Source organism: Megachile rotundata, chromosome 9 (genome assembly GCF_050947335.1).
Source record: "Megachile rotundata isolate GNS110a chromosome 9, iyMegRotu1, whole genome shotgun sequence".
In the NCBI taxonomy this organism is placed as follows: Eukaryota; Metazoa; Arthropoda; class Insecta; order Hymenoptera; family Megachilidae; genus Megachile; species Megachile rotundata.
This window is the reverse complement of record NC_134991.1, coordinates 9,305,886-9,332,974: the sequence shown is the minus strand read 5'-3', so window position 1 is coordinate 9,332,974 and position 27,089 is coordinate 9,305,886. Positions and strand designations below refer to the sequence as shown.

At 32.1% G+C, this 27,089-nt stretch overlaps 4 protein-coding genes across 14 annotated transcripts in view; 2 read left to right on the top strand and 2 right to left on the bottom strand.

Moving 5' to 3' along the window:
- Positions 1–10,138, top strand: part of Schip1 (Schwannomin interacting protein 1) — a 64,136-nt gene extending 53,998 nt beyond the window's left edge. For 4 of the 6 annotated variants that reach the window (XM_012292589.2, XM_012292591.2, XM_076535688.1 and 1 more), the window contains one exon: positions 1,214–5,524. In XM_012292589.2, the coding sequence (XP_012147979.2) occupies positions 1,214–1,391 (178 nt within the window). In that variant the 3' untranslated portion in view covers positions 1,392–5,524. Of the gene's footprint in view, positions 1–1,213; positions 5,525–6,244 lie in introns of those variants that run through there. The other 2 variants (XM_076535690.1, XM_012292590.2) reach the window with 2 other exon arrangements.
- Positions 1,395–1,978, bottom strand: LOC105663482 (uncharacterized). Its single transcript, XM_012292592.2, has 2 exons — positions 1,644–1,978; positions 1,395–1,524 (listed from the first exon to the last, which is right to left on the bottom strand). Exons 1-2 carry the CDS (start codon positions 1,976–1,978, stop codon positions 1,455–1,457), a joined length of 405 nt encoding a protein of 134 aa, XP_012147982.2. The 3' UTR covers positions 1,395–1,454.
- Positions 10,139–11,109: 971 nt separating the features above from the next.
- On the bottom strand, positions 11,110–23,597 carry ROCK2 (Rho-associated, coiled-coil containing protein kinase 2). Of its 5 annotated transcripts, none has more exons than XR_013039374.1 (13): positions 23,070–23,596; positions 21,910–22,235; positions 21,635–21,795; positions 21,221–21,559; positions 20,015–21,148; positions 19,640–19,940; positions 18,547–18,962; positions 17,817–18,458; positions 17,334–17,744; positions 17,047–17,263; positions 16,742–16,964; positions 13,827–14,626; positions 11,110–12,050 (listed from the first exon to the last, which is right to left on the bottom strand). XR_013039374.1 is itself a non-coding variant. In XM_076535687.1 (13 exons), the coding sequence occupies exons 2-13, from the start codon at positions 22,088–22,090 to the stop codon at positions 14,539–14,541; spliced, it is 4,056 nt and encodes a 1,351-aa protein (XP_076391802.1). In that variant the 5' UTR covers positions 22,091–22,235; positions 23,070–23,597; the 3' UTR covers positions 11,110–14,538. The 5 variants fall into 5 exon arrangements, 2 of the variants coding, with proteins under 2 accessions (XP_076391802.1, XP_012147978.1); XM_076535687.1 differs by having other exon boundaries at positions 11,110–14,626; positions 18,547–18,744; positions 18,802–18,962; positions 23,070–23,597; XR_013039376.1 differs by having other exon boundaries at positions 11,110–14,626; positions 16,569–16,964; positions 23,070–23,597.
- A 651-nt stretch (positions 23,598–24,248) lies between these two features.
- On the top strand, positions 24,249–26,636 carry LOC100876141 (BTB/POZ domain-containing protein 1). Of its 2 annotated transcripts, none has more exons than XM_076535599.1 (5): positions 24,249–24,562; positions 24,692–25,640; positions 25,715–26,044; positions 26,127–26,297; positions 26,383–26,636. In XM_076535599.1, the coding sequence occupies exons 2-5, from the start codon at positions 24,750–24,752 to the stop codon at positions 26,557–26,559; spliced, it is 1,569 nt and encodes a 522-aa protein (XP_076391714.1). In that variant the 5' UTR covers positions 24,249–24,562; positions 24,692–24,749; the 3' UTR covers positions 26,560–26,636. The 2 variants fall into 2 exon arrangements, with proteins under 2 accessions (XP_076391714.1, XP_012147974.1); XM_012292584.2 differs by having other exon boundaries at positions 24,250–24,562; positions 25,712–26,044.
- The last annotated feature ends 453 nt before the right edge of the window (positions 26,637–27,089 follow it).

The window sequence follows — 27,089 nt, the reverse complement described above, 5'->3', positions numbered from 1 at the left end:
TAATAACATTTTTCAATGAACTCTTGTAAAAGAAATATAAAATAAAGATGCTATAATTAAAGACTATTATTTAATGTTGAACAATTATGCATACAATATTATGATGTCCAAAATGATTAAATAATTGACTATGAATTAGAGATTTAAATTGCAACACGATAATTATTTGTACTCTTTTTTAATCGCTTTTAGAAGAAAGTTTATTTTAACTATTAACTACTTTTTTTAAATAAATCTTATGTCTTTTTTAAATAATGATATAAATTTAATTTCAGTATTAAAACATTTTTATGTAATGTTATTTTAATACACAAACATAACATCACTAACAGAATTACAGTTTTATTATTACATATTAAATGCTATGTATTAAAAGACTATTTTAACTAAAACCGTGAAAAGTGCTCCAAACTTTTGAACAGCGTTGTACATCATAAGAAAAGAACGTTCTTTTCTATTTCGAATATAGCTCGATTAAAAATACATATTAAAAATATTAACATCTCTTAACAACAACTTTTAAGCTTATTCATGCCTAGCAACATTAACTTATAGGGTAACTGCACCTAATATGAAATAATTTTTCAACGAAATTAAGATTAGTATATTCGAATGAAAGTATAAAAGAAAAATCTGATAACAATTAATATTGAAAATAAAGGAGGTACAAAATTAAAAAAATGTAGGAAAAATAAGGAAGGTACAAAAATATATATACATTTTCTTTGTCAAATTGGTGATTTTAGAAATACATGTCTTTACTAACTTGTCTCATTAAAATCTGTAATTATACTTGCTAACAAACTAGTTAATAAATTCTTAAAATAATAAACAAAATACAACTGCAATGTTTTAACAGTTTGATCAATGTTATTTTAAATAAAATGAAATAAACAATGGTCACTAACGAAAACGTTAATGGTCACATTAACCTTAACATAATTTCTTGAAATCAGAGAATTAAACAGTCGTATGAATATTCACAAATGGAGCCACATTTTAATTCTCGATTTATCAAAATATCTAATCAAGATCTATTATTACTCAGCTACGATTTCCTCCAGAATTGCGCTGTTAGGTACAGTTACCCTCCACAGATTCACCATCATAGTTAATTCGCATAGTCCCTAGTTCCTTTTTTAACCAACACTAACGTCTACCGGGCAAACTATGACAAACGTTATATTTTCCGGCCTGTCGCGCTAATAAACAGCTTCTGCTGCGTTCACATGCACAGAGGTGCCAAGCAGGAGTCGTTGAAGAAGAAGCAGAACGCGAGGGAGCAGCAGGCAGCGAGCAGAAGTCATCAGCAAACAAGCACCGGTCCGAACAAATCGTCGTTGAAGCCGAAGCTGACGCACCGCGGTTTCGTCTCGTTGGTAAGAAAATAATGCCTCGCCACGAGACTACGTGGTCTCGTCGGAAATTAAACGAGTATCGAGCACAGAGCAACATTAGATCCCTTCAATGGCAAACGGTGGATCTGAGACAAACGAAATCCTGATGTCGATGCTCGCGATAATCCTACGGAAGGAAAATACTCGAATGAAAAAATATAAACGTAATTCTCGTGTTTGCCGCGTGAACAGACTTATTCGACAAGACACATTCTCATCCCTCGAGAACGAGGGTTCAATACGTACCATAGATCATGAGCCAACCTCCTATTCGACGGATTGCTCGAAACGGAGGAAGCGATCTTTTCCAGAATTTCCAAAAGTTTTACAGCTTCATCGTTATCAAATGGAAGTAGAGTAATACGTATACGTGCACATACGTAGCCGGACAAGTAGCAACGAGCAACAAGTTCCCTACCCTGTTGTCCTGAACGATCGAGCGATGGTTTTATCTGTACGGAGTGTCTCAAAAGGCGTGTATGTTGTGAATATGACGACAGTTGGAAAATATCTTGCAACATTTTGTAATTTGATTGTTTGCTTTTGGAGATGTCAATGATTACTGGTTGTTTCATTGGCATAGCTGAATAGGGTACTGGTTGATTTTTACTCTCCAATGTAATGTGAAGGATGTTGAATATATTCTGGACATTTAGAAATTTGCGAGGTTAGAAGATTAAAAGAAAAATGTGCAAGTCTCCAAACTCATGAACTCATAAATCCTCAAAAAAATTTAAATTGCGAAATTCATAAATGTAGAATTTTCCAAATTCTTAAATCTGCGTAATCTTTAAATTCCCGAATTTCCAAACCCTTATATTCCTAAATTCCTAAGTCCCTAAGTATCTGATTTCCTAAATTCCTGAGACCCTAAATCCCCAAATTCCTAAATATACAAATTCGTAAATATATAAGTCCCAAAATTTCCGAATCCCTAAATTCCTGAATTCTTAAATTCCCAGATCCTTAAATTCCCAAATCTCTAAATGTTCGATCCTCCAAATTCCCAAATCTCTAAATCCCCAAATCATACAAAACATCTCATACATTTATCCTTCAAATTTGATTTTTAATTCTTCAAAGAATAAAACAATCGACGTGTAATCATCAATATGCCCAAAAGCAAAGGCTCACGTTGCACAATGGAAAAGAATTTGTCAATTACTGTTAGATGATCTGTAACTTTTATGATGTACATCTCTTTTGAGATGCCCTGTAGAGTAAAATTTCCCTCGCTCTGGTAATATCTTGCGGCCATGCATGCATGCGTTTCCCAAGTGTATCGCCTTTATATGATAGCGTTACAAACAGTAGGCAGATCTCTTCTCTATGTTGTAAATAAGCGAACAGGCCAACAGAGCCTCCATCGCGATGGAACTGGTTCTTTGTTCTCTGCAGTCGAAGACGTTTCTCTTTATTTCAACGTCTTCCAAGGAAAAAATGAACTCGCCAGTAAAACGATTAATTCAATCAATCTATTGATTTCCCTTCATTTTCTAAAACAAAAATCGATTTAGAAAAGAATCAAAAATCGATACACGTTAAACGAACACAATTTTTGGAACAAACTGCAACGCTGTTTTAACCGATTCACCGAAAACTCTTTATTTGACGAAGAACACGAAAATTTTTATATTCTATGATAGTTTTTAATTTTTGCGAATTGTTTGTTGTCATTGGTTGTTTTCGGTGAATTTATCGTCCATGATAATTCTTTTTTTTATATTTGAGAGAAAATATTGAGAAGGGAAGATTGAAGAAGTGAAGAAATGTCAAATTATTAGTTATTTTGCTGTGTTCAGAAAAATTGTAATTAATATGTTGAATGCTGTAAATTGATAATCGATGCCACGAGTTTTTATATGAAAATTCACAACGAATTTTTAATAAATGTATATGTATTGTTTTATAATGTGAATATTATATTACTTAAAATGAAAGCTTAAATGGAAAGATGGAACAATATAAAATTATTCTAAAAGCAATGAAACTACATTATTTTGTATGTAGCTATACTGTAGTGTATTATACAGCAATTATTCTCAACTCTTTTTTGCATGACCCAACATATTTATTTATAACATTTTCTAAAACTTGATGAACTGGATTTATCTCTATTATATAGTATATAATATTATAATGCTCTATTATATAAATTATAATACTGTATATTATATAAATAAATGGAATTATGCATATTTGACAATCACATCTACCATATAGATAATTCCACAATGTCCATTTACTACATTGTAATACTGTTTATTATTTTTTAATTCGATTTAGAAAAGTTTTATATGAAAAATATGGAACTAACGGGTTGTTGTAAAATTATAAAAATTATTGAAAGTGTTTGATTTGTATTTATTGAAGACTGTTATATAAATGGTGGTTTTGTTACATAAATTATAAAAAGAATTATACAAATATACAAATAATAATTACTTTGCTTTTAACTTTAATTTTTGTACTTCGATAGAATTAATTAATGTTAATCTCATCGTCGAACTTATGCCTCGTTTTGACACAAAATGGCAGCTATCACATCCCCTTAAAAATATAACAAAATAAGGGCTGTAAAATCCTATTATACGCGACAATTTTTACTACAGCATTCAACGTGTTAATTATTAATTCTATACATGCAATAAAACAATGAAAGACATAGATAACTTAAAATAAAAAGGTAGAGAAATGCACCATAACCAACAAAAATTAAAGAGAAAAAATTATAAAGTTAATCTTGTAACGTATATGACATTCATCGTTACAACATTTAGAAATATAATTTTAATAGAAGAAATAGAAGAATAAAGGCTACAAAAATATTTATCGAACTTTGAATTTCTCACTTGGAATGTGTTAAGCGTAACTGAATGTAAAACTGAATAAACGTTTATTTATATGTGTTAAGCTACGATTCCTTCGATTTCACTCTACTCGTTTATTGTAACAATTTCTATTTTATATAGGAATGATCACGTACCTACTGATATTTAAAATAACGAATGATTTCGAAACAACATACAAATTATAAATTTTATACTTTGTAAAAATTAATAACGACTTTAATTAATATTCACGCATTGTCACAGATACAAATACGTCTGTTTATGTCAAACTACGATACAAACCACTGCGAATAAGTACAATTGTAATTATTTATATTTTTACTCGAATTATTTAAATCACACAACTGTAAATTATTTATTTGTCAACCCCTTGTTTTATAATTTTTTGTTAGACGAATATACTGAAATTAATTTAAACGTTTGAAGAAATGATCCGAACAATATTTCAATAAATGAACAGCGCTGTATTTCGATAAATGAACAAAGTAATATTTCAACTAATGAATCAAATAACATTTCAACGAATGAAAAAAATTATATTTTAAAAAATGAACTTTCAACAAATGAACAAAACAGTATTTCATAAAATGAACAGAAACTGCGATATTTTATGTAACCTTCATTTACCAAAAGTCAGTATTATAAATTGTAACTAATATAAATTAAAATTTAATTATTCAGAAAATACTTACCTAAGATTAATTTTGTCACATTCAAGTTACAATCTGGCAATTATTCTATAAATTATAAAGCAAGGGGTTAATATTAAATCGCACACGATGAACGAGAACGAAGAACGCGTTACATATCCAACAAAAATCGAGTATGAAGATGATCGATTAGACGAAGAAAAAATATAAATCCTCGAACTAATAAAAAACGTCCTCAAATAGGAACGAAGGACTAATTATTGTATACAGATCGAAGCGAAGCTTCTTTATCAACCGCCCGTTCAAACAATTTAGAGTTAGCGAAAAAGAAAAAAAAAACGTAATCAAAAGTATGTTAATCGTCTATTTGAAAAAAGCGGATTACCCGAGTTTTGCATAAAACTATTCACGTACTGATTTTCATGTATTCATACTTAAGGATTCAACACCAAATAACGGTGGATTTATTAAAGACGATGCGAAATGTGTATCTATCGAATTTCGAGGTACTTTGATTTCGTAATTGCGCTCCCATTTTGCGTGAAACCATTTAAGCAGCGATACGAACTTATTATAAGTGAACAAATAATGACAAATAAACAACAGAACATTTGATGTCCGACAATTACGAAAATTATTCATCCTTTCAACAAATATAATACTGACAAATATAATTAACCATCGAGTGTAAGTATTCTTAGTCTGTAAATTATGTACAAGAATATTTATGCACTTAATGATTTTTGAATTTATAAAATATCATGTTTCCGAATTTTTTAATTTTTAAGTTTTTGAATTTTTTCATTTTTATATTGTCAAATTTTGTTGAGTTCGCAAATTTTCAAAACTATGGATTCCTAAACTTTTAATTAAATCCTCAAGTTTCTAAATTACGAAATTTTATATCTTATATAAAATATAATATTACGAAATTCATATCTACGAAATTCTATATCTAAAAATTGCCAAATTCCTAAATCAAATACTTTTAATTTAAAAATTTTTTGGTATTGTTTTCAACAGTATATAATTTTAATATCTAATGCTCATACTGGGGTATTAAATGACTCCAGCCGATTTAGCTTCAATTTAAGCCACTTTTTTATTTTTTCTATTATATTATATATTTCTACTGTTTTTCCTCAAACTCTCAAGAGATATTTAAACTGATTTTTCCATGAAAATCGTCATTTTTTCAAACTTTTTCACGTTTTTGAACTTTTTTTCATATTTAACGTTTAAAACTGAAATATGGTAAAACAACTTTCAAAGATTATTTATTATTTTTTCAAGCTTTGTTTCGTAAAATCTATGACATTTTTACGTTCCTTTTTATACCTAACAGATGATTGATGACTTTTGCTTGAGGTTTCCGGATGTCAGCTGTGTCCTTGAGGTGGTATGTTCTGACTTCATATTCCAGCATTGCATTATGCACCAACATCATTAAGACGGATAAGAGTTTCTTTGTTTTACCTTTAAATAGCAAAACGTGGGTCAATTATGACTAATGATGTAACCAGGTAAAAATGAGCCTGATTTCTTAATTCTGAAGCTTTCTCAAATTTCCAAATCCCTAATTCCATTATACTAGTTTTTCCAAGTTTCTATATTATTTAATCACAGAAATTTTCACTTTACTTATCAACAAAATCTATCGTCATAATAATGACTAATAATAGCACCTGTCAATAAAAAAAATATTTTAAGTAGTGACATACATTTGTAGTAATAATAGTATCTGTCAATAAAAAAAATTTGCAAGCAACGACATACATTTGCATAATAAATCTGAAAACTCAAAACGAGGCAAAAACATAGCAAAAACGTAGCACGAAACACTCTTTCATGCACGTCACAATTCGTGTATAAAGAAGAGAGATGATTAGACTGTAAAATCTCGAGAAATAATTAAAAGGTCGTCGACCCACGGTAGCCATGCAAAGAGGACTCTCTTTCATTAATTCGAGACGTCACCTCGCCTCGCCGACGTATTGTAAACGAGCGAGAGCCGCTAATTAACTACCGATCGCATTCCAATTAGGAACTGGTATCTCCGCAAGCTCAAAAAGTACTAACGAGAGAGAACAAACACAAAAAATTACATATCTAGATGTTTGTAACGTTTTGACTTTTAGGTGTGAAAAGAAATGGTAGATATTAGGTTGTACCCGTCAAAACTAGGATTTTTGTTCGAGATAATCTACTTTCAGATTGCTATGCCTTATAAGATCGTACGTTATATGGTCTTACTTGTACAGCTTGTATTTGTATACCTGCATTGTTATATTGTGAAAGGTTAGATCAGTACGTGTTATATGTCTAGCTATGTGTTAGAACGCGCATTGTATAGTTATGCGATAGATCACGTTATATTGCCACGTATTGTATAGATACGCATTATACTAGTAGTGTGTGATACAGACAACGCGTTAAATTACCACACGTTACATCACTACGCATTGTATGAGCTATGCGTTAAATTTACCACGCGTCAGATCCTCACACGTTATATAGCCAATGCATTAGATGACCACGCGTTATATCATCAAAAGTTATATAGCTACGCGTTAGACCGCCACGCATTGTATTGTCGAGTGTTATATAACTAATGTGTTAGATCACCACGCGTTAAATTTACCACGCGTCAGATCCTCACACGTTATATAGCCAATGCATTAGATGACCACGCGTTATATCATCAAAAGTTATATAGCTACGCGTTACACCGCCATGCATTATATTGTCGAGTGTCATATAACTAATGTGTTAGATCACCACGCGTTAAATTTACCACGCGTCAGATCCTCACACGTTATATAGCCAATGCATTAGATGATCACGCGTTATATCATCAAAAGTTATATAGCTACGCGTTAGACCGCCACGCATTATATTGTCGAGTGTCATATAACTAATGTGTTAGATCACCACGCGTTAAATTTACCTCGCGTCAGATCCTCACACGTTATATAGCCAATGCATTAGATGACCACGCGTTATATCATCAAAAGTTATATAGCTACGCGTTAGACCGCCACGCATTGTATTGTCGAGTGTTATATAACTAATGTGTTAGATCACCACGCGTTAAATTTACCACGCGTTAAATTCACCACGCGTTAAATCGCCACGTGTTATATCGCCATGCGTAATATAATCAACGCGATAGATCCCCACGCGTAATATAGCTAACGCGTTAAATTACCACGCGTCAAATCACTACGCGTTAAATCGCCGCGCGTTATATCGCCACATATTAAATCACCACGCGTTATATAGCCGACGAGTCATTTTATCACGCGTTATATTGTCCACGTATGATATAGCTATGCGTTATACTACCTCGTGTTATATAGCCAACGCATTGACTACCACGTATTAAATCATCACGCGTTATATGAATTTAAAGTGATAATTATATACAGTTACTTCTGACCAAAATATTCATATTAACAATTTATTTTTACAAAACAGTAACTAAATATATTTAAAACTGCTAACGAAATAAGCCAGTAAATAGTTGCCTTTATTAATGGCAGTTCGTTATTCTTTTTTCAGATAACACTTATATTAATGAAACATTAATATAAGTACTTATACATTTTTCATGAATTTTTAAATTGCAGATTTATATGTTACAAGCGATATTTTATTACTAAGACTTTTGTAGAATCATGTTGTATCAAACTGCCTGTGTTTGAGAATTAACAATTAAATATGGTACAACCTAATGTTTAGATAATGGGAACATTTTTCTTCACATTTGTTAGAAAAATCAACGTCAATCGCTCGTTTTTATAATTAAGAAAGAAGAGAAGAACAGATTGGACTGCAAAACATTTTATCATTGCAAAAGACACTTTATCTTAGAAGTTTGATTACAGACAAGATTAAATCATATAGATTCAAATTGTAGAAAAATATAAATCATACAAAGGATATTCTTTTGTACTATATAAATCAGTTACTTAAAAAAGAATAAGAAAAGAAAACAAAAATAAAGAAAATAAAGAAATATTCACAGAATTCAGCATCCGCCAGATGCTTATCGATTTCAAACTATGTTATATGTATAACTTTAATAGTAAAAACATATCATCAGAATCATCGTTTAAAGGCGATTTGTACTTCTACAATAATCTGTAAAGGGTCATCGAGAATGGTTGCGCTTATGTACACTCAGGTGCAACGTAGGCCTCGTTTAGGCGAAGACAAATTTAGGGAAAGGAGTACGTCATCATTTGTATTCGATTTTAAGAAATTAAATATGTAAATTTTCAAATTTCCAAATATTCAAATTCCCAAATTTCTAAGCTTCTAATTTTGTAATTTTTAAATTTCCTAAAGCTCTAAATTTTTCAACTTTCCAAAATTCACAAATTATCAAATTCCTAAAATTTCGAAATCCACAAATCCCTAAATATTCAAATTACCAAATTTCAAAATTTTTGAATTTATGAATTCCAATATATTTAAGTCTCAAAAATTTCAGATTATTGAATTTCTAAATTCTCTACGTTAAAAATTTAAAAGTTTGCAAATCCCCAAATTCTCTAATTTCCTAATTTCCAGATCTCCATATTTCCGAAATTTCCAAATCCCCAATTTTCCAAACATTTAAACTTTCAGATTTTCAAATTACTTGATATTTTAACCCCAAAATTTGTATGTGTATTACTTTGAAAATTAATATAAATTTGTTAAATTTATACAAGTTTATGAAAATTTCTATAAAATTTGTTAACGCTAAAAATTAAAAAAGTTTTGAATACCTAATTTTGAAAGATTGTAAATTCCAAAATGTAAGAACCAAAAACAAACAAATGATGAGATCCTCTTCTCCTATATTGCCATTCCCTAATGCAGCCTACCGTGCTCGCCACTGTACAAACAAGATGAAAACAAGAATGGCAATCGAGTTCGCTCCGTGCAGTATATTTGTCCCTTACCGTCGTAATCGTAAATTACGAGACTCTATTCCAAAACAAAAGTAAATAGAAAGAAAACATCAGTCGGCGCTCCTTCGAGAAAAGAATTAAAAAAGATCGAGCGATAATAAAAAAATCTACTCTATCCGACGACGAGACCACATCAAAATTCACGATCGTTTTCATGGTGGAAACGTTCCATAGACTCGCGTGTTATCTACAAAATACTTTAATCGTATTATCATTAATTAATAATATACAGATTGTAAATAACTAAACAATAATAATAAAATATGCTGTAACAAGTATCTTCCACTTCTTCTAGCTTCCGTCTCTATTGTATCTCGCGTTGTCGAAATTCGCATAACTTTTAATCCGGTTCGCCGTAGAAAATAATCGTCCCACGGTGAAAACCAGAACGGGGAAGAAGGCACAAGGCAGTTAGTCAAAAATCTGGCGTTCCTATTATGATCATCTATTCCGTACAACTATCTCTTTCTCTCTCTCTCTCTCGCAGCTTATTTAAAAATTAAAAAACCAATGGGTGACCGTACACGTTTCCCTTTAGTCTCCGGAAGCTCCTCTTCGTCAGGAACCAAAGGAAAATATTGGTGGCAGGGGCGGAGTGGGAGCACCATTTAAAAGGACGTCTCACGCGGGTACAGGTAACAACTTACGAATAGGAGGATCGAATTAACTTATTATGGGCTGTCAGTAAACTATACGTCCTAAATTTTCAAATAAACTAAATACTATTCGTCACATTTGGTCAGAACGTTTTCATAATTATTTGATCACAAGTAATAACAAACTTACGTCAACTTCGTTTATATTCTAATCTAATGCCACGAAGCCGTATGATTTTAATCATACATATTCAATTTTATAAAACTAAATTCAGGTTAATATAGGAAAACATAATATACAGTATTAAAAAACTATCAAATAATTAAGATGTAAATGTATGTTGGTCAAACATGTAAATCCACCATGTTGGTCCAGTATATTGGTCCGCCATGTTGGTTCGTCATTTGAATTTTAAAATTAGTGACCAAAAATTCTATTCTGAATGTTTTAACTTAATGTTACGAATACAATTATATCTGAAAACTTGTAATACATATTTTACTAGCAGCTCATATCAAGTTAACAGGACCGCAAAAAGAATTGACGAGGAATTTCCGTTTTCCGCCCGTCCCAAAGCAACTGTGACGCGTCGCTAAGGTACCGTGGAAAGAACACAAACGGCGACGATGATTAATAATAATAATAATAATAATTATAATAAAAGGAGTTCTCTTGCGTTTTAATTCATTACACGTTTTCTATCGCGGATGCCGCTTCGATCTGCGAATAAACTTGCTCTAGGCACCGACTAATGAAATTCCTAAGCATTTCTCTGTGGATAAGCTCGCGCTATTTCTCGCTCACTTTTCACTGATCTAACGAATATTTTAGCCGTATATCGGGTTTGTTAGAAAATGTTCTTACGTTTACAACTGTAAATATTACTCTACTATACAATGAAGCTTGTTCGTGACGCTGTTCCTTAATATTTCACCGTTGTGCTCTCGTTTTTGAATGATTTGGAACAGTGATGGACATATACAGTGTCCGCTTAAGACCTCACGGGTACAGATGTGTACTGCAACTTGGCAATGAAATGTTGGAGATTTGAAGATTTCAGAAAATTTGAATGATTTGAAGATTTTGAAAGTTTAAGCATTTAAACATGTGAGAATTTGGAAATTTGAAAACTTTAAAATTTGGGAATTTGGAAAGATTAAAAATTCTGAAAGACAATAATATTAAATTTAGAAATTGATTGCTCATCATTAGCCACAAGTGCAAGTCACATTTACCCTACGGCCCTGCGTACACAGTTGTCCATCACTGATTTGGAATATGCTTTCCATTTCACGTTCGTACTCTACGAATACGATGACAATGGGAACGAGAATTATACGAGATTGTACGATCGCGTGCAACAGTGTTTCCCATTTTGATTCTTAAGTGCGAAGGCAGTGAGAATAACCCTTACAAGGGAAGTGTTCTACATTTCCCCTTGCAAGGAAAGTGGTGTTCTATTTTTCCCCTTACAAAGGAAGTGGTCTTCTACATTTCCCCTAACCAAGGGAAGCCCCATTGCACGCAATTGTACAAAGCGTTCTTCGAATCCTTGAGCACGCGTTGGAAGTCTGAATACGTTAGTTAATGGCTCTGAAAGAAAGAAGTTCATACTATTGAATAAATGTAAATCGTTAAAAAAGGAGGGGATAAAAACATCTAAGAGTGTGATGCAAAAAATGTGTGTACAAAGCGGTTCATAACATGTGAAGCTTACTTTAAAATCATTAAAAGTTCGTATAACATGTGCCCTATTTGATCTTGCCTGCAAGTATAATCATTTTTTTATTTTAGTACCTTCTTATGATAAACTGCGTTAGAACTCGTAAACTTACTTTATATAAGTTAGTTTAATTTCTTAAATTGTTTTTAAATATTTTATACAAAACAATTAGTGTTAGTATAAGCCTTTGACGATGCAATAATGTAATTAATTTGAATTAGAAATGATTATGAATAACTATTCAAATCAAAAAATAGCAAGAATTAACCTACAATGTATAAAGTTGCTATATATAATATTCAAGTAAAGTTTATAAACATATGAATAAAGAAAATATCTAAAAATTTAAGCAAATATGTACAAAATACATGTTTATTAAAAAAAAACAAGAAACAAAAAAATGACTGTAACTTGATAACAAGGTTAACTATAAGACAGTTTTATAAGAACTTTTAGCATCGTTTCGTGTCGCTAGTCTACTACTATAACAAGTTCCACATGTCATGAAACACTCTGTCTAATCGCAAGAATTTGTTCGTACGGACGAATTAAAGATTCAAGAAACGCCGCGACTTTTGAGAATTTCAAAGCTCGAACAATAATAATTATATATGTCTTCTATTAGTGATCGGTGATAAAATATTTTCAGTGTTATTTGTATTTATAATTTATCCCGATCGACGCATTTGCCAAGATCTAATAGAAGCGATAACATGTATCCCGTAGCTGAAAGAGAAACTTTGGCAGCCGCTCTAGCTAGCACGTTTTCTTCTACACGCGGCCTGATTCTCCTCTTAATGCAATACTCATTAAATACCGATACAATTTATTCTCGGAACATATAAAAATAATAATACTATCGATCTGGCGTGGTAAATACACGATGATATTAACGGGTCCTTCAAGTAAACAAATTTAACTCTTTTCGGTCAAATGCCAAACTATGCACTGAAGCATTTACACCTTTTTAGTCAATTGGTAAGTTGTAAATTTAATCGTTTTTCTAATATAAATATATTATGTTTTTAAAGTATTAAGTTGTTGCAGATCAAGTGTATAATTTTAAAACCCAATTTAAAAATATAAAAGTACTGCAAAGTATTTAGCATTTATGGTACTTTAATGTGAAGGTCAAATGAGTTTAATTAAATTGAATAGGTGATTGTCATTGGTACAACCTAGTAAACAATAGCAATATACTGACATATATAAAATATAATTTTAAACAATTAATCAGCAGACTTTTTCAAAAACATATTAATTAAGTATATAGATAACAAAATTACAATTGTAAATTTTATGAATAAATTAACAATTATATCTGCAATAACTTAATACACAAAAGTTTAAATTAAATCAACCTATCAAACTAAAGCATTTGATAATTTTACATCAAAATCTTACTTTTCCGATTAACTCAGAAAACAATGACCGAAGAGAGTTAATTATCAAGCAACAGAAGAAAGCGAACAACACTCACATTGTACGTTTTCCTTAACATGTCACGTAAGTCTACAAACGAACTTCCCGTTATATCAATTGAAAAAACAGTTCTCACGAATTGTAGCGTTTGTATGTACAAGAAGATCACCTTTCAGTGTAAACGTCTACGAAGGATTGGAAAAAAGAAAGAAAGGAAAAATCACCATAAAAACTGGATCCGTTCGTCCGTGCGTGATAAAGCATTTATAAAAACAACGCATGGTGGCTCTGGGAAATACTACCGCGATTCGTTGGATCGAACTCGTCTGCTCATCGAGCACGATCGAACACGATGCAGTCCGGCAAGGAACACGGTCCACGTACTTAATTTACTACGACTTGGTCTATGTCCTTTTTTTGTTTTAAACACCATCAACGATTTCCCTTGTAAATAACAGCTGCAGCACGCTTCTGTTCGTTTTAATCGCCCTTCTAGAACGTTTCCCCTGTTCCATGGCATTTGAGAAACACCGTTCAGCCTTGTTTCATTAACGTCTCTCCGTATCGTTCAACCCTCTTTTCTTCGTCGTCTGTACAAATATCGAAGACGCTGCTGAATTACGGTTAACGAGCAACTTGCGATCGACGGGCGACACGGGTTAAAATGTCCCCCGTTTACCAGAATTTTCTTCCATTTGTCCGGAAGTTGGTAACGATGCATTCGGGTACTCTAATTGGATACTTGTGAAACGCCTGAACTCCCCCGGGTTTACCGGTTTACTGGTAACGCCGGTGATACCGGGGAACGTCTGTCTGTCCGCGCGTTTGTATCCCCAACGAGGAAAGCAACTGATCGAATTTATTCGCTTAATCGATCGATTAGGAAGGACGTCGAAGCAACGAGTTCCAATCAAGTATTGTCGACGCTAGCTATGGTCACTTGCCCATGCTGGCGTTCGCTGGCAGGGTCGCGGATCGTTGTTGCACCGATAAATATGGCTTCAAGGTGGATCTCGTAGATTCCCTGAAACGTGGAAGTCGTTATCGATAAAATTCAAACGGCTGGATACTGTTTATCCAAACACATCACATATAACATGTCCCATTTGAAATTAACCAGAACAACTTTCCATTCAAGAGCTATACTAAACTACATCCATTTTGAATACTTTACAAAAATAATGGAAAAATAAAACTACTTGCTCATTTCTTATGTGAACACTAATTAAATGAAAAGAAAAATGTTTCCAGCTTAATTTGGCTCTCAGGTATATATTCATCCTTTGACTGTTATTGTAGAAAATATTTCAAATAAAACTTACTCTATTTTAAGGAAGAATAATTATGTACATAAATAATTGTTTAGGTGGAGGAGCTTCTGAGATTTCATAATGACTTTTGTCTTCCTTTTGAAATGGAACTAGATATTTTCTTTTAGTCTGAATATTCATTTTATAAGCCAGTAAATTTATCTCAAAGACACCTCCACCTAAACAAGAGTTGTAACCATAATACAATGTTCCTCTGTAACAGATAAATTTTATGTATTTAAAACATTTTTCCAATGACAAACAATTTAAGAAATAATTGGATGGATTATTTCAAGTGAGACACTTTATATATTTACTAATATACGACAAAAAAAGAGAAAAGAAAAAAGCTCCAAAAGCAGAGTAGCGATTTTCATCTATATAATATGGAAGAAATATTAGGCATATAAATAAGTTCCTGTGACAGTTTTCAACAATACATTTGCTGATATAAAAGAGACAACACAAAAGCTCTTTCACAGCAGGAGATAATGGTACAAAGTTGTCTATTATGATACACTTGTAGTTAAGTCATGTGACACCTAATTTTTTCTGCACTTTCCTCACCGTATACAACTAATGATCGTTTAAGTCACTTCAAGTTGTATAGCAAGCTGTCTAAAAATGCTTATACACCTTTACAAACACAATATAAATGTAACTGCGGGAACTTACTTATATATCTAATAGCTATAAAAGCCCCACGTTGATATAAAAAAAGCATCATAATCTGATGGTGACTATTGCTGATTTCTGTTTACAGTTACAGGGTTTACTCTTAACATTAATTAATGCATTAATTAATACCTAATACAATGAAATTAAAGCACCTAAAAAGGCACATTTATTCTATAATAACTTTTGATTTCACGCTAGTATAATGTAAAGAGGAAAAAAATATTTAGTTAACAATAATCCCTGTAAAGTATTTGGTTGCTATGACATCTGACATTTGCCGTGCACGATGTAAAGAAAAACTGATCGCTTAGCGTATTATGTTCCTTACTGATTAACATGCAATTTTTTGGAAAAAACAAAAACACATAATGAAAAGCTATGAAAACTCTTTCCGACGCATGAAATTCATTTTTAATTGCGGAAGCAACATATATTAATTCGTCTATGATCATTTTTTAATGTTTTTAAATCAAATTTCAATGAATACATACATAAAATATATTTTAAGTAGCAAAATAAAATTCAATAAATATTGTCGCATTATTGATCTTGACAAGTTTACAGTATAATCTTTAATCACAACAGAGTATATGAAAAGTCAGATAATATAGCGTAATTAGAGAAAAAAGGAAATTATTCGCGTTTAATATAAAGATATGCTAATATTAAACGCATGCAAGTTCGCTAACCATTTAGGTAAAAAATGTTTCAATCTATCCAAATACATGTATGTACAATTTTAACAACATAAAATATAATAATAATCACCATAACGATTCTTAATAATCTTTGATATTTAAAGTAAAATAATTATGCATCACACCCGTGCAAACTTACCTAAACTGTTCTTATCGGTTTCCATATTTAAAAAAAAATATATATAAAAAAAGTAGCAGTAAATTAATGTAAGACAATGTAAACAATAGTCAATAATGATCCGTATTCATCTCGCATTGCTACGAATAAAATGCAACTTACTGAACGCTTATCGTTTAGTATCATGTTTTCTTGTGTTCTAATGTTCGACGGGGAGTATGTGGGAGTGCAAGAAAAATCAAACGACTCTAACCTCGCTACACCCAATCATGCGATGCCACAATACAAGAGAGCTACTTAGTCTCCAGTTACGTTGAGTCGCACGGCTACGCTACCTTGGCGAGACACGCTGCCCCGTGCCGTCGACATGCGAATTCGCCTTGTAGCCACATTTTTGTACACGCCTCGACAGTCTTGCGACCCAATATTTCTGTTCATCAGGACTACCAGCCAATATTAATAGTTCACGGGCACTGTTTGGATCGTAATGTAATTTGCACGGTGCTATGGCATCCTCTTTCTTATCCAAATGCTCCTTGTGTACCTTTATATGACACCCTGCAAAAATCATAACACTCGCGTGACAGTGATTGCATAAAATTTGCAATGAACATTCTTTATGTTGCTATTTCGTACTCACTTCGACACTCGAGAGCCGGTGGCGGTCGAAACATGTGCCACAATTGTTTGGAGCATACCTCGCAAGTAGTCGGCATATGATACGAGATTGACACAAACTCGTGGCCCTTTAATGATTGTGTGCCTGGTTTATCTGCAAGTTGTGGCAATTCCACTCCAGGCAGTGTATTTCCCTCATCGCCAGGACGTCTTGCTTCGCCTTCACCAGCGTACAATAACTGCAAATAACATAAAGATAATACCAATTATTCCGTAAATAAAGTTATTATTATTAAACGTATAATTCACCTGGAAAATTCTCGGAATATCTTTGGCATCAGCTCGGATAACGTCACCCTGAGTCACAGATCTAACGTGGAAGACTTTATTTAGATCTAGTATCAAGACTGGATCCGCATTTATTTTATCGTTTTCGCTATTATAAAATATTATCTTCTTCGAAGAAACGACGACGTATTGTTTCTTCCATCCGTGCCTTTTAATGTTCTGTTTGTTTGGCACATTTAACCAACCTTCCAATCTCATGGTACCATGCTCTGATAAAACGGAATCTTCTCCGTCATTTTCTACCGAAGAAACGCTAGCTGTTTCCGAGTTAAGTGAGGCGATTTTCATTTGTAATGTTTCTATCTCTGAATCCTTTGAATCAAGTTCCATTTGTAATCTTAATTTTGTTTGATTCTCCTCCACTAGTTGTGCCTATAAAAATAAAATAACGTTAAGACAAATATACAAGCCTGTAAAAAAAATATTATATATTTCTTTATTTACTTGTAAATCTTGCAAGTCCTTTTGCCACTTAGCTGCCAACTGTCCATACTTTTCTCTCTCTTGAGTAAGTTCTTGTTGCAAACGTCTACAATCTTTCTCCTTCTTTCTTAGATCTGCCGCAGATGCTTTGTTCTTGGTCTTGCCACTTGAAGATAAATCTTTCCTATTCATAATCTCTGCTAACTTATTAACCGCTTGTTGCTTCAGTAACTGTTCAGTTTTTAATTTACTACTAAGCTTTTCTATTTCCTCTGCATTAGATTGTGCTTTAGTAAGTTGATCTTGTAATTCTTTCAATCGTTTACTAAAATCATCTTTCTCTTTAAGATACTGGTCAACACTTTTCTTAAGTTCACTTTCGTTATCTTTAAGTCGGTTTATAATTTGTTCTTTTGAATTTAATTCTTGATGATGTTTAGCCACACCATCTTTGTACTCTAATTCTTTCATTGTTCGTTCCTTCTCAAGATCTGCCACTGTTTCTTCAGCTATTGATCTGGCTAAAGCTTCACTATCTCCTCTAGCTAAAGATAATTGTAACTGATGTACTAAGGAAGCGCGTTCTTCTTCCAATTCTTGTTGTAACCGTATTTTCTCGTCCAATTCTTCTCGAAGTTCTTGTGTCTGTGTTTTGTAAAGAGTCTGTAAACAATAAAGTAATCATTTATCATAAAAACATCGAGGTAAAATAATAGTTTACTTAATAGTATTTATTAAATTATAGATATACCGAAAAGTAAGCTTCTGCTTCTAACTGTTCTTGTAATTCCTTTGTCTGTAATTGATCCACGTTTCTCTGCGTTTTCAAATGATGTAATTCTTCTTCTATCTGTCGTTTTGCTTCTCGTAACTGGGCAACTTCACCAACTAACTGTTGTTCTCTAGCACGTAATCGCCCTGCTTCGGATGACTGCTGTGCTAAATCCGTCTGCAGAACGTTTCTTTTCTGCTGTTCCTGTTCAACCTGACCCTGTAGCACCTTTACCTTTTCAACTTCCTGCCTATGTTCACCCTCCAATTTCTGTAATCGTTGCTGTATTTGTCGGTAATCCACAGAAAGCATAGAAGTTTGCCTTTCCTTTTCTTGTGCAAGAAGTTCAGCGCGTTGCCTTCCACTTTTCTCTTCGTTTAGTTTTGCTTGTAATGCTATTAATATCACATTAACAGAATACAATTATTTTCTACTTAATAGGTAACGTTAAGTTAAGATACAATAATGTACATACGTATACAGAAATACCATTAATAATGAGCAGCCGGAAATTTGAAAAATTATAGTTAGTAATAAAATAGATTAAAATCAGAAAAACAGTTAAATATGTTCCCATTACATAGTACGCACGTACATGAATGCAACACAATGTTTAAAAACAAAAATCTTAATAATAAGCATGGGCGTAGCTAGATTACCAGTCAGGAAGAAGCAAAATATATCTTACGATAATTAATACAAAATTAATTAATACAATACTTATAATAAGATCTTTTTCATCTGGAGGGATGCAAGTACCCCTTCTTGCACCATTCTGGCTATGCCCATGATAACATGCACGGTGTACATTAGCTGATAACATTTAATTGCTACTTGATATGTAATATCATGATATAGTGTATTTTACTTGAAAAAATTTAATGATAACAGTACTGATAATAATTTAAAATAAATATGTTGAAAACATACTACAATGTATATTTATGAAAGCTAGTGTACATCACCTTCGAATAATTTGTTTTTTCACCCTGATATGCGTATCAGAATCAAAATATATAGCTTTTCAAGAAGTAATATTAGCATTACTAAATGTAAAATTGAATAAAATTACCTTTAACAACCTCTAGATTAGCTTCTTCTTTGGATAATATGCGTGAACGTTCCGTTTCTTGATGAGCGACTACTTCTTGATTGTACCTCGCTTGCGCGGCTTTCAATTCAAGAGTCAGACTAGCAGCTTCTTTTTCTAATGCCGAAATTCTTTCTGTTAATTGCCTGTTATCCAAAAGTGCTTTTTCCTCTTTTTCGCGGCTATGTTCGAGTTCGAGATGAAGAGCAGAAAGGCGAGTTTCTAATTCGGCAGTTAACGATGATGCTTGCGATCGAGAACTGCGTTCTTTCGATAGTTGTCCCTGCGAATAACAGGTACCAAAGCACAAAACTTAACATTCGCATTCTTTTTGTTTTGTGAAATATCCATACTTACTTGTAATGTAGCCACTTCTTGTTGTAAATTATCTCGTTGTGCCTGCAATTGAGCTCTTGCCACTTGTAACTCACTTGCCATTTGCTCTGCTGCCTGACGAACGACGGTAATCTCTGTAGCTTGTTTCCGCAACCTTGTTACAGTTTCAGTTTCCCTTTCCAATTTTGATTGCATCTCCTTAATCTGTTTTTCTAACGTTGTAACGCGTTCAGAAGTTTGCTGCGAATTACTCGCATCGCGCGCTCTTTTTGTCTGCTCTTCATCGAATTTCTTTTTCAATTCTACAAATAACGACTCCGCTTTTCTACGAGTTTCTGTTTCATGTTCTACCCTGCGTTGCGCTTCTTTATAATTGTGTCTTAACAAAGTCAATTCCTTATCTACTCTGCCTATTTCTTCACGTAATTCAGTTTCTCGACGCGTCATAGCTTCTAACTGCGTTGTCAAAGCTTTCTGTCGTGATTCCAAGGATTCTACTTGTCTTCTCTCTTTATCCAATAAATTTTCTAACTGTGAAATTTTAACATCATCGCTCGTACCATTATTGATATGATTTTCTAATCCATCTACCGATTCTTTACCGCTAGAAGCCATTAACTGATAATCTCCAGAATACGTGAAGCCAATGAAAGGCAAATGATTTCCAGAAAACGCTTTCGGAACCGGAAAACTTTCCTCTGGTCCATCTTCTTTATCAACGTCATCAAAGTTACTAGTGTCGTCATCCCCAGAAAGTTCTGGTACCACTGGTGGCACGCACTCCCGCAAATTATCAAATGTCCATTGATCATTTTTAAAGAACGGATGATTTTTTATTTCTTCTACGCCATTTCTTCCTAAACGTTTTGTTCTATCAGTAAGAAAACCACATATTAAGTTCTTAGCCGAATGAGATATATCAACTTCTGGAGGAAAGTGTAATGAATTTCTATGATCCATAATTTTTGAGTATGTCCCAACTAATGAATCTGCATAAAAAGGTGTGTCACCAACAAGCATTTCGTATAAGAACACTCCTACTGACCACCAATCACACTCTCTTCCATATACACCTTCACCACCCTGGGATTGGAGCACTTCAGGTGATATATAATCAGGTGTACCTACTGCAGTATCAGATCGAACAAGTCCATCCTGGAAGACATATATACAATACTTAAATATATTTATAAATTTAATAGAAGTCACTGTAAAAGTTATACATACAACATCCATTCTCATGCAAGTGCCGAAATCTGCAAGCTTTAAATGACCATGTTTATCTAGTAACATGTTATCTGGCTTTACATCTCGATGGACAAACCCCATAAGGTGTATTGCATCTAATGCGAGCACCACTTCTGCACAATAAAATTTTGCCCATTTCTCTGGCACATCATAGTTTGACATTAAGTTTACTAAATCACCACCCGGCATATAGTCCATCACCATATAAAGATATTTTTGATCTTGAAACGCAAAATGAAGTTGAACAATCCACTGGGAATTAGCATGTGCCATTATATCACGTTCTTCCCAAAAAAAGGCTGAATCTGATCGCTTAATCTGCAAAAAATATATAGAAATAATGAGAAAACTTTTTAATCAACATATCTCTAGCATTACTTACAAATTCCTTACCATTTCAAATTTACTCAGTAATTTCATAGCATATACTTTCTGTGTGGATTTATGTCGTACCAACTGTACTTCTCCAAATGCTCCCCGACCTATCACTTTTATTAAAGTGAAGTCATCTGTACGCATTCGCATTTTACAAATATCCTGAGCCACCGAATCATCTGAAAGTATAAACAGTATTTTTTAACTTTTATAGTTATAAACATCATGCATATATATTTATAATCTGATATACTACTTTTTAATAATCAAATATATAAGCATTAATTACTTACATCTGTTCATATATGCTTCTATATTTTTCATACGCTTTACACTGGGATGATCACAATCTGCCACCAGGGCTTGAACTGTATCCAAAAGGCAATCAATATTTGTAATGCTTCTTGGATCTCTTATACGTTCTTCCAATACCCTCAGGCGCCTGCGCCTGTCTTCATCACGTACTCCATCCATTTTTTCTATTAAACGCTAAGAATAGCTTTTCTCAAAAACGTAATATCCTTTTTGGTGCATCAAAAACAATGCAAAATGAAAGGCTACATGCAATATGGATACAATTTATGCACTGTTGCAATACTGGATGGGCAATCCATGTTTCCTAAAATAATAGAGAAGTTTTGATTGTATTAATTTTCCTTATAAACATTTATAGTAAATATATAAATACTAAGAAATGAAACAACTATTACTGTCAGAATATAATAAAAAATAATTATTTTGTAGTCATTAAAACCGGTTCAAAAAAATTAAGTATTTTTGTTACATATTTTATACAATATATTTATACTATTTTATATCTCTAAATAATGTAATAAAAGTTGAAATAAAAAATTTAAAGAAATTAATACTGCATCCATGCAAAATGAAGTGAAAAATCTAATAAAGCTATTAGCTTTATTGAGATTTTATTAAAAATTAAGTAAACCAAATAAACTATTGTTGCATTTTTAAATATTTTTTAAAAAACAATGAAGTATACAGTATATGATGACTCAACATGATTTAGGTATAGAAAAAAATCATTAATAGATCACGCTTGTTAAATTATTTTAAAAAATTAGTATTAAGTTATTACAAAAGACAGAAGTCTTTAAAAAAATAATTTAGTATTCTGTATCTCGAATAGAACCATCAAGACACAAACAAAATTTGACCAGTACATCTTGTCATTTTCGAAGAAACGAATTTTCGGAGAAAGAATACGAGTTGCAGAAGCTGCTAAGAAAATATAAATTTATTATCTGAATTTTGCTATCCGAACAAGAAGTAAAAGATTCATAAATTGACAAGTCGAGGAAGTCTGTCAGGAAACTTGTAAAACTAAGGTGGATCCCATGCAGGTGCTTCAGACCCGTCACAAAAGATTTTCTACCTATCCCATATTTTCCATGATCGGTTAATTAATGTCACAAGGGGAGTCACTTCAACGTACCTAATATCACGAACACCTTATCCAGTACTCCGTCTAATTGAATAAAAATACTATAAAATACATTATTTTTCTACGTACATTGGTCGCGATTGCACACAGCTGAGCCGTGCATGCGCCATTCGGAAAAATCACAACGGTCATCAAAACCAATGAACGACTCGCGGAAAACTTAAAATGGTTCAGTACATCTTTTGAATTACGCACGATAATCGAAAAAAATTCTTAATCTTTGTTTGAAAAAAATTGACATTTATTTCGAACGCGATCTCTCGCATTATGCAATTTGAAAATATAGCAGCATCTTCGAAAAAATGTTGGTTACTTGCACTGTACCCGACACCATTTGAATGTTCGTTGTTTGCAAATTGACAACATAAAGATCACCTTTCTATCGTACATATATATTTATTTAAATTGAATAAAATCAAAAATGTTACGCGTAATACGAAAAAATTACGTTGAAAGTCGTTGAGATGGAGTATCAACGACTTCGGAAAAACTATGGACCTAGGAATATAGGGATGAAGTGTAAGCTTGGATTATAGACAAGAAGAGCGATGCCAACATGAAAATGGGGACCTGATAGGCGATGCCTAAGTTTGATCGGTTCTTTTCTTGCGCATGTTCTGTACCGCCAATTATAAAAAATTAGAATGTTTTACATACGCGTGCTATTTTAGGAATATAGTAATTTACAAACCTTCAAATTTTCAAATTTAGAAATCTTTCACTTCCGAATTCCGCAATATAAAAATTCTAAATTTTTTAACTTTCAATCTGTCTAATTTTCCAATTCTTAAATTTAGAAGTTTAGCAGTTTAAGAATTTAAAATTTAAAAATTTTCAAATTTAGAATTTAAAATGTTTCAAATTTACACACTTTCAGATTTAAAAAATTTTATATTTTCAGAATTAGAAATTTATAAACTTCAAATTTATGAATTTAGAAATGTCAGATTTTTTTAATTTTAAATATTCCAACTTTAAAAATTTAAATATTTCAGAATTAGAAATTTTCAAAATACAAAAATTCCAAATTTTCAATTTGGTGTTATATCAAATGACAGCTAATCAAAACCAGGCATCAATTTACCTCGTCACCTCCTCTGGAAATGGCATCACTCCTTTAAAATATACTCTGTCCCTATCATATTCCTAGATTCATGGGAAAAACGATGTAATGAAGTAAAAGAATAACTAAGATGGCGTAGCGTTTTATGTGCTAAAGGAGATATAGGTTTTTGCTGATGTAAAGATCGTTTGTAATTCAAAATTGATTTGATTGAAGCTGAAATTGCTTCCAGGATTAAAATTGTGAATACATTATACGATTTAAATACGTATAGTGTGTTATACGATTCTGTAATATGGAAAAATCCTTCGTTTTCCCGCGCGTATTTTGATGTTTATTGAATTGTTCTACAGATTTTTTTTTGGCATCGTTTATGTCATATTTTGTATTTATAGCGATAACACGTATCGCAAAAAGATATGTAAGTATTGTGGTTAGGTTAAATGAGTCAGAGTATTTATGTTGCAATATTTAGATTTTTTACAATATGTTGTGTTACGTCTTTTCTCACAAAACTTATATCTTCTATCCTTTGATGTCATTATTACAGTGTTAGTCAGCTTATAATTGTATAAAGTTGAATAAATCTTATCCCATATTCTGCGGAAATGGGCCTGCCTTATGATTGGCAAATCAACAAACAAAAAATCTCGGAACGTGGTCAATATCTATTGGAAACAGGACAATGGTCCGATTGCAGATTTATAGTTGGACAAGAACCACATCAACAAACATTAAAGGGACATAAACTGTTTCTGGCTATGTCTAGTCCTGTCTTTGAAGCTATGTTTTTTGGGGGTTTGGCAGAAAAAAATGACCCAATACCTATTCGAGATGTTCAACCAGAAGCTTTTAAGGCTCTTTTAGAATATATATATACAGATCGAGTTGATTTAGGTTCTTTTGAATTAGCATGCGAATTATGTTATTGTGCCAAAAAGTACATGCTACCTTCATTGGTAGAGGAATGTACAAAATATTTGTGGTCTGATTTATCTCCAAAAAAAGCTTGCAGAGCATATGAATTTGCTAAATTGTTTGAAGAACCTGTGTTAATGGAGAAATGTCTCTTAATTATTTGCACAAAAACAAATGAAGTTTTAAAAGAATCTAGTTGGGAAGAAGTTGAATTAGGAACATTGTTAACGGTGTTGGAGCAAGAAGATTTACAAATAAATTCAGAGATTGAATTATTCACTGCTGTAGAGCGGTGGGCAAAAGCTGAATGTACACGAAAATCCCTTGATCCTACTGATGGGAAGTCTTTAAAATCTGTAATTGGAAATGCTTTGTCAAAAATTAGATTTCTGAGTTTAAGCCCTCAAGAGTTTGCAGAAGGCCCAGGAATGTCTCCGTTACTTACTCAGCATGAAGCTTTCGCTATTCTTATGAATATATTGTGTACCGGAAACAAAGCACCTATGCCAGAGGGATTTTGTACTAATTTGCATAGTAGAGCTAAACCATTAAAAGTTCAAAGTTCAAATATAGACTTATTTGTAAGTTACTGAAATATTATATAATAATTTTTGTGTTTTTGCTAATTATTTCATGAAATTTTATTTTCTAGAAGTATAGACGAATTTCTACTCCACACTCTAGCAGTTCATACATACCAGTCTATTGGTCTTCTTCTGAATCTAGTAGTAACTTACAAAGTACACCCCCAATAGTAATTGAAGATGGAGTAAGAAAAGATGCTCTAAATTTAGCTGTAAACAGTTCACCTCCGGTTGTAATTGAAGGTGGTGTACGGGAGGGACCTAAATATTATTGTTTAAGATCATTGCTTCAGCAAACTGATTGTCTTAATACAAATGTGTTGGACTGTTCTGTAACATTTACTGTAGATAAAAATATTTGTGTATTGGGTGTGCAAGTACCTACACAAATTGCTAGTGTAGTAAGTTGAACATATTGGATACAATCAATTATAATTAAATTTTAACTTCTTGTTAATTATTATATTATTATTTCTATTACAGACTAATAATATGAATCATATTCTTGATACAACGTACACTGAAATTTTATATGCCCATCTTCTTGATTCTGATGATACTCGATTAACTTTTACACACTTTACGACAAAAGTAAATATTAATACTCTGGTAGAAATCACATTTAATCGACCTGTTTATATTCAGAAAAATAAGGTACATATTTAGGTTTTTTTGATAATCTAAAAAATACAAATCATTGAAAAATTATTAAAATTTTTTTACTTTTCTATCAATGTAGGTTTATAGAGTTGGAGTAGTTTTTAATAAAGTTGGCTGGTACCCAATGGGAGTGTGTACCCAAAGTATGGCCTGTGATTCTGTATTTTTCACATTTGGCGTTGGAAATAGTTCAGAGAGTGTACGAGATGGTCTTATTCGATCTATAGTTTATACATACCACTGTTTGGGTACGTAATACTAACAATAAAATTGATTTACATAAAAGGAAAAAGAAACGTATTTAAAATGTGTAATAAAACAACGGTCTATGTATTCTGTTTGTTTCATTGTTAGTTCATTATTTTATTTTTTAAACTCTGTCGGTGCTATCATCCTCATAAAATTTCTAAACTAAAAATTGTAAATTGTAAAAAAGTATGCTCCTTCATTCATTTTGACCATAATAAAAAATTTATACAAAACAAGTTTTTGACCTGTATAAAAATATTAATATTTGTGATGTAAACAACTTTAATTTAATTATTTAAATGTATTCATTAAAACTTGTATACTAATATAATATATGATTTTGTTTCTTCTTCTATTGCTTTCATTGTATTCATATTTTCAGTGTAAATTATTATTCATTTTCGTTCTTCTAAAAAAGGTTTGAATACAAACTTATTTTTATTTTATAATATTTGATTTATTAAAAATTTGTTTAAACTATTTTAATATACAGATATATATTTTGTTTTAAATATATAAAATTTATATTATACAAAA

Excerpts from the sequence above, each read along its gene's own strand:
- LOC105663482 (XM_012292592.2), bottom strand. The coding sequence starts at position 1,978 with ATGCCAATGAAACAACCAGTAATCATTGACATCTCCAAAAGCAAACAA. Across the intron at positions 1,525-1,643 it reads AGGTTGGCTCATGATCTATG|GATTATCGCGAGCATCGACA; the intron begins GTACGTATTGAA and ends TTCCTTCCGTAG.
- ROCK2 (XM_012292588.2), bottom strand. The coding sequence starts at position 22,090 with ATGGATGGAGTACGTGATGAAGACAGGCGCAGGCGCCTGAGGGTATTG. Across the intron at positions 21,796-21,909 it reads AGAAGCATATATGAACAGAT|ATGATTCGGTGGCTCAGGAT; the intron begins GTAAGTAATTAA and ends TTATACTTTCAG. Across the intron at positions 19,941-20,014 it reads AAGAAGTGGCTACATTACAA|GGACAACTATCGAAAGAACG; the intron begins GTAAGTATGGAT and ends TGTTATTCGCAG.
- LOC100876141 (XM_012292584.2), top strand. The coding sequence starts at position 24,750 with ATGGGCCTGCCTTATGATTGGCAAATCAACAAACAAAAAATCTCGGAA. Across the intron at positions 25,641-25,711 it reads GTTCAAATATAGACTTATTT|AAGTATAGACGAATTTCTAC; the intron begins GTAAGTTACTGA and ends TTTATTTTCTAG. Across the intron at positions 26,045-26,126 it reads CTACACAAATTGCTAGTGTA|ACTAATAATATGAATCATAT; the intron begins GTAAGTTGAACA and ends TTTCTATTACAG.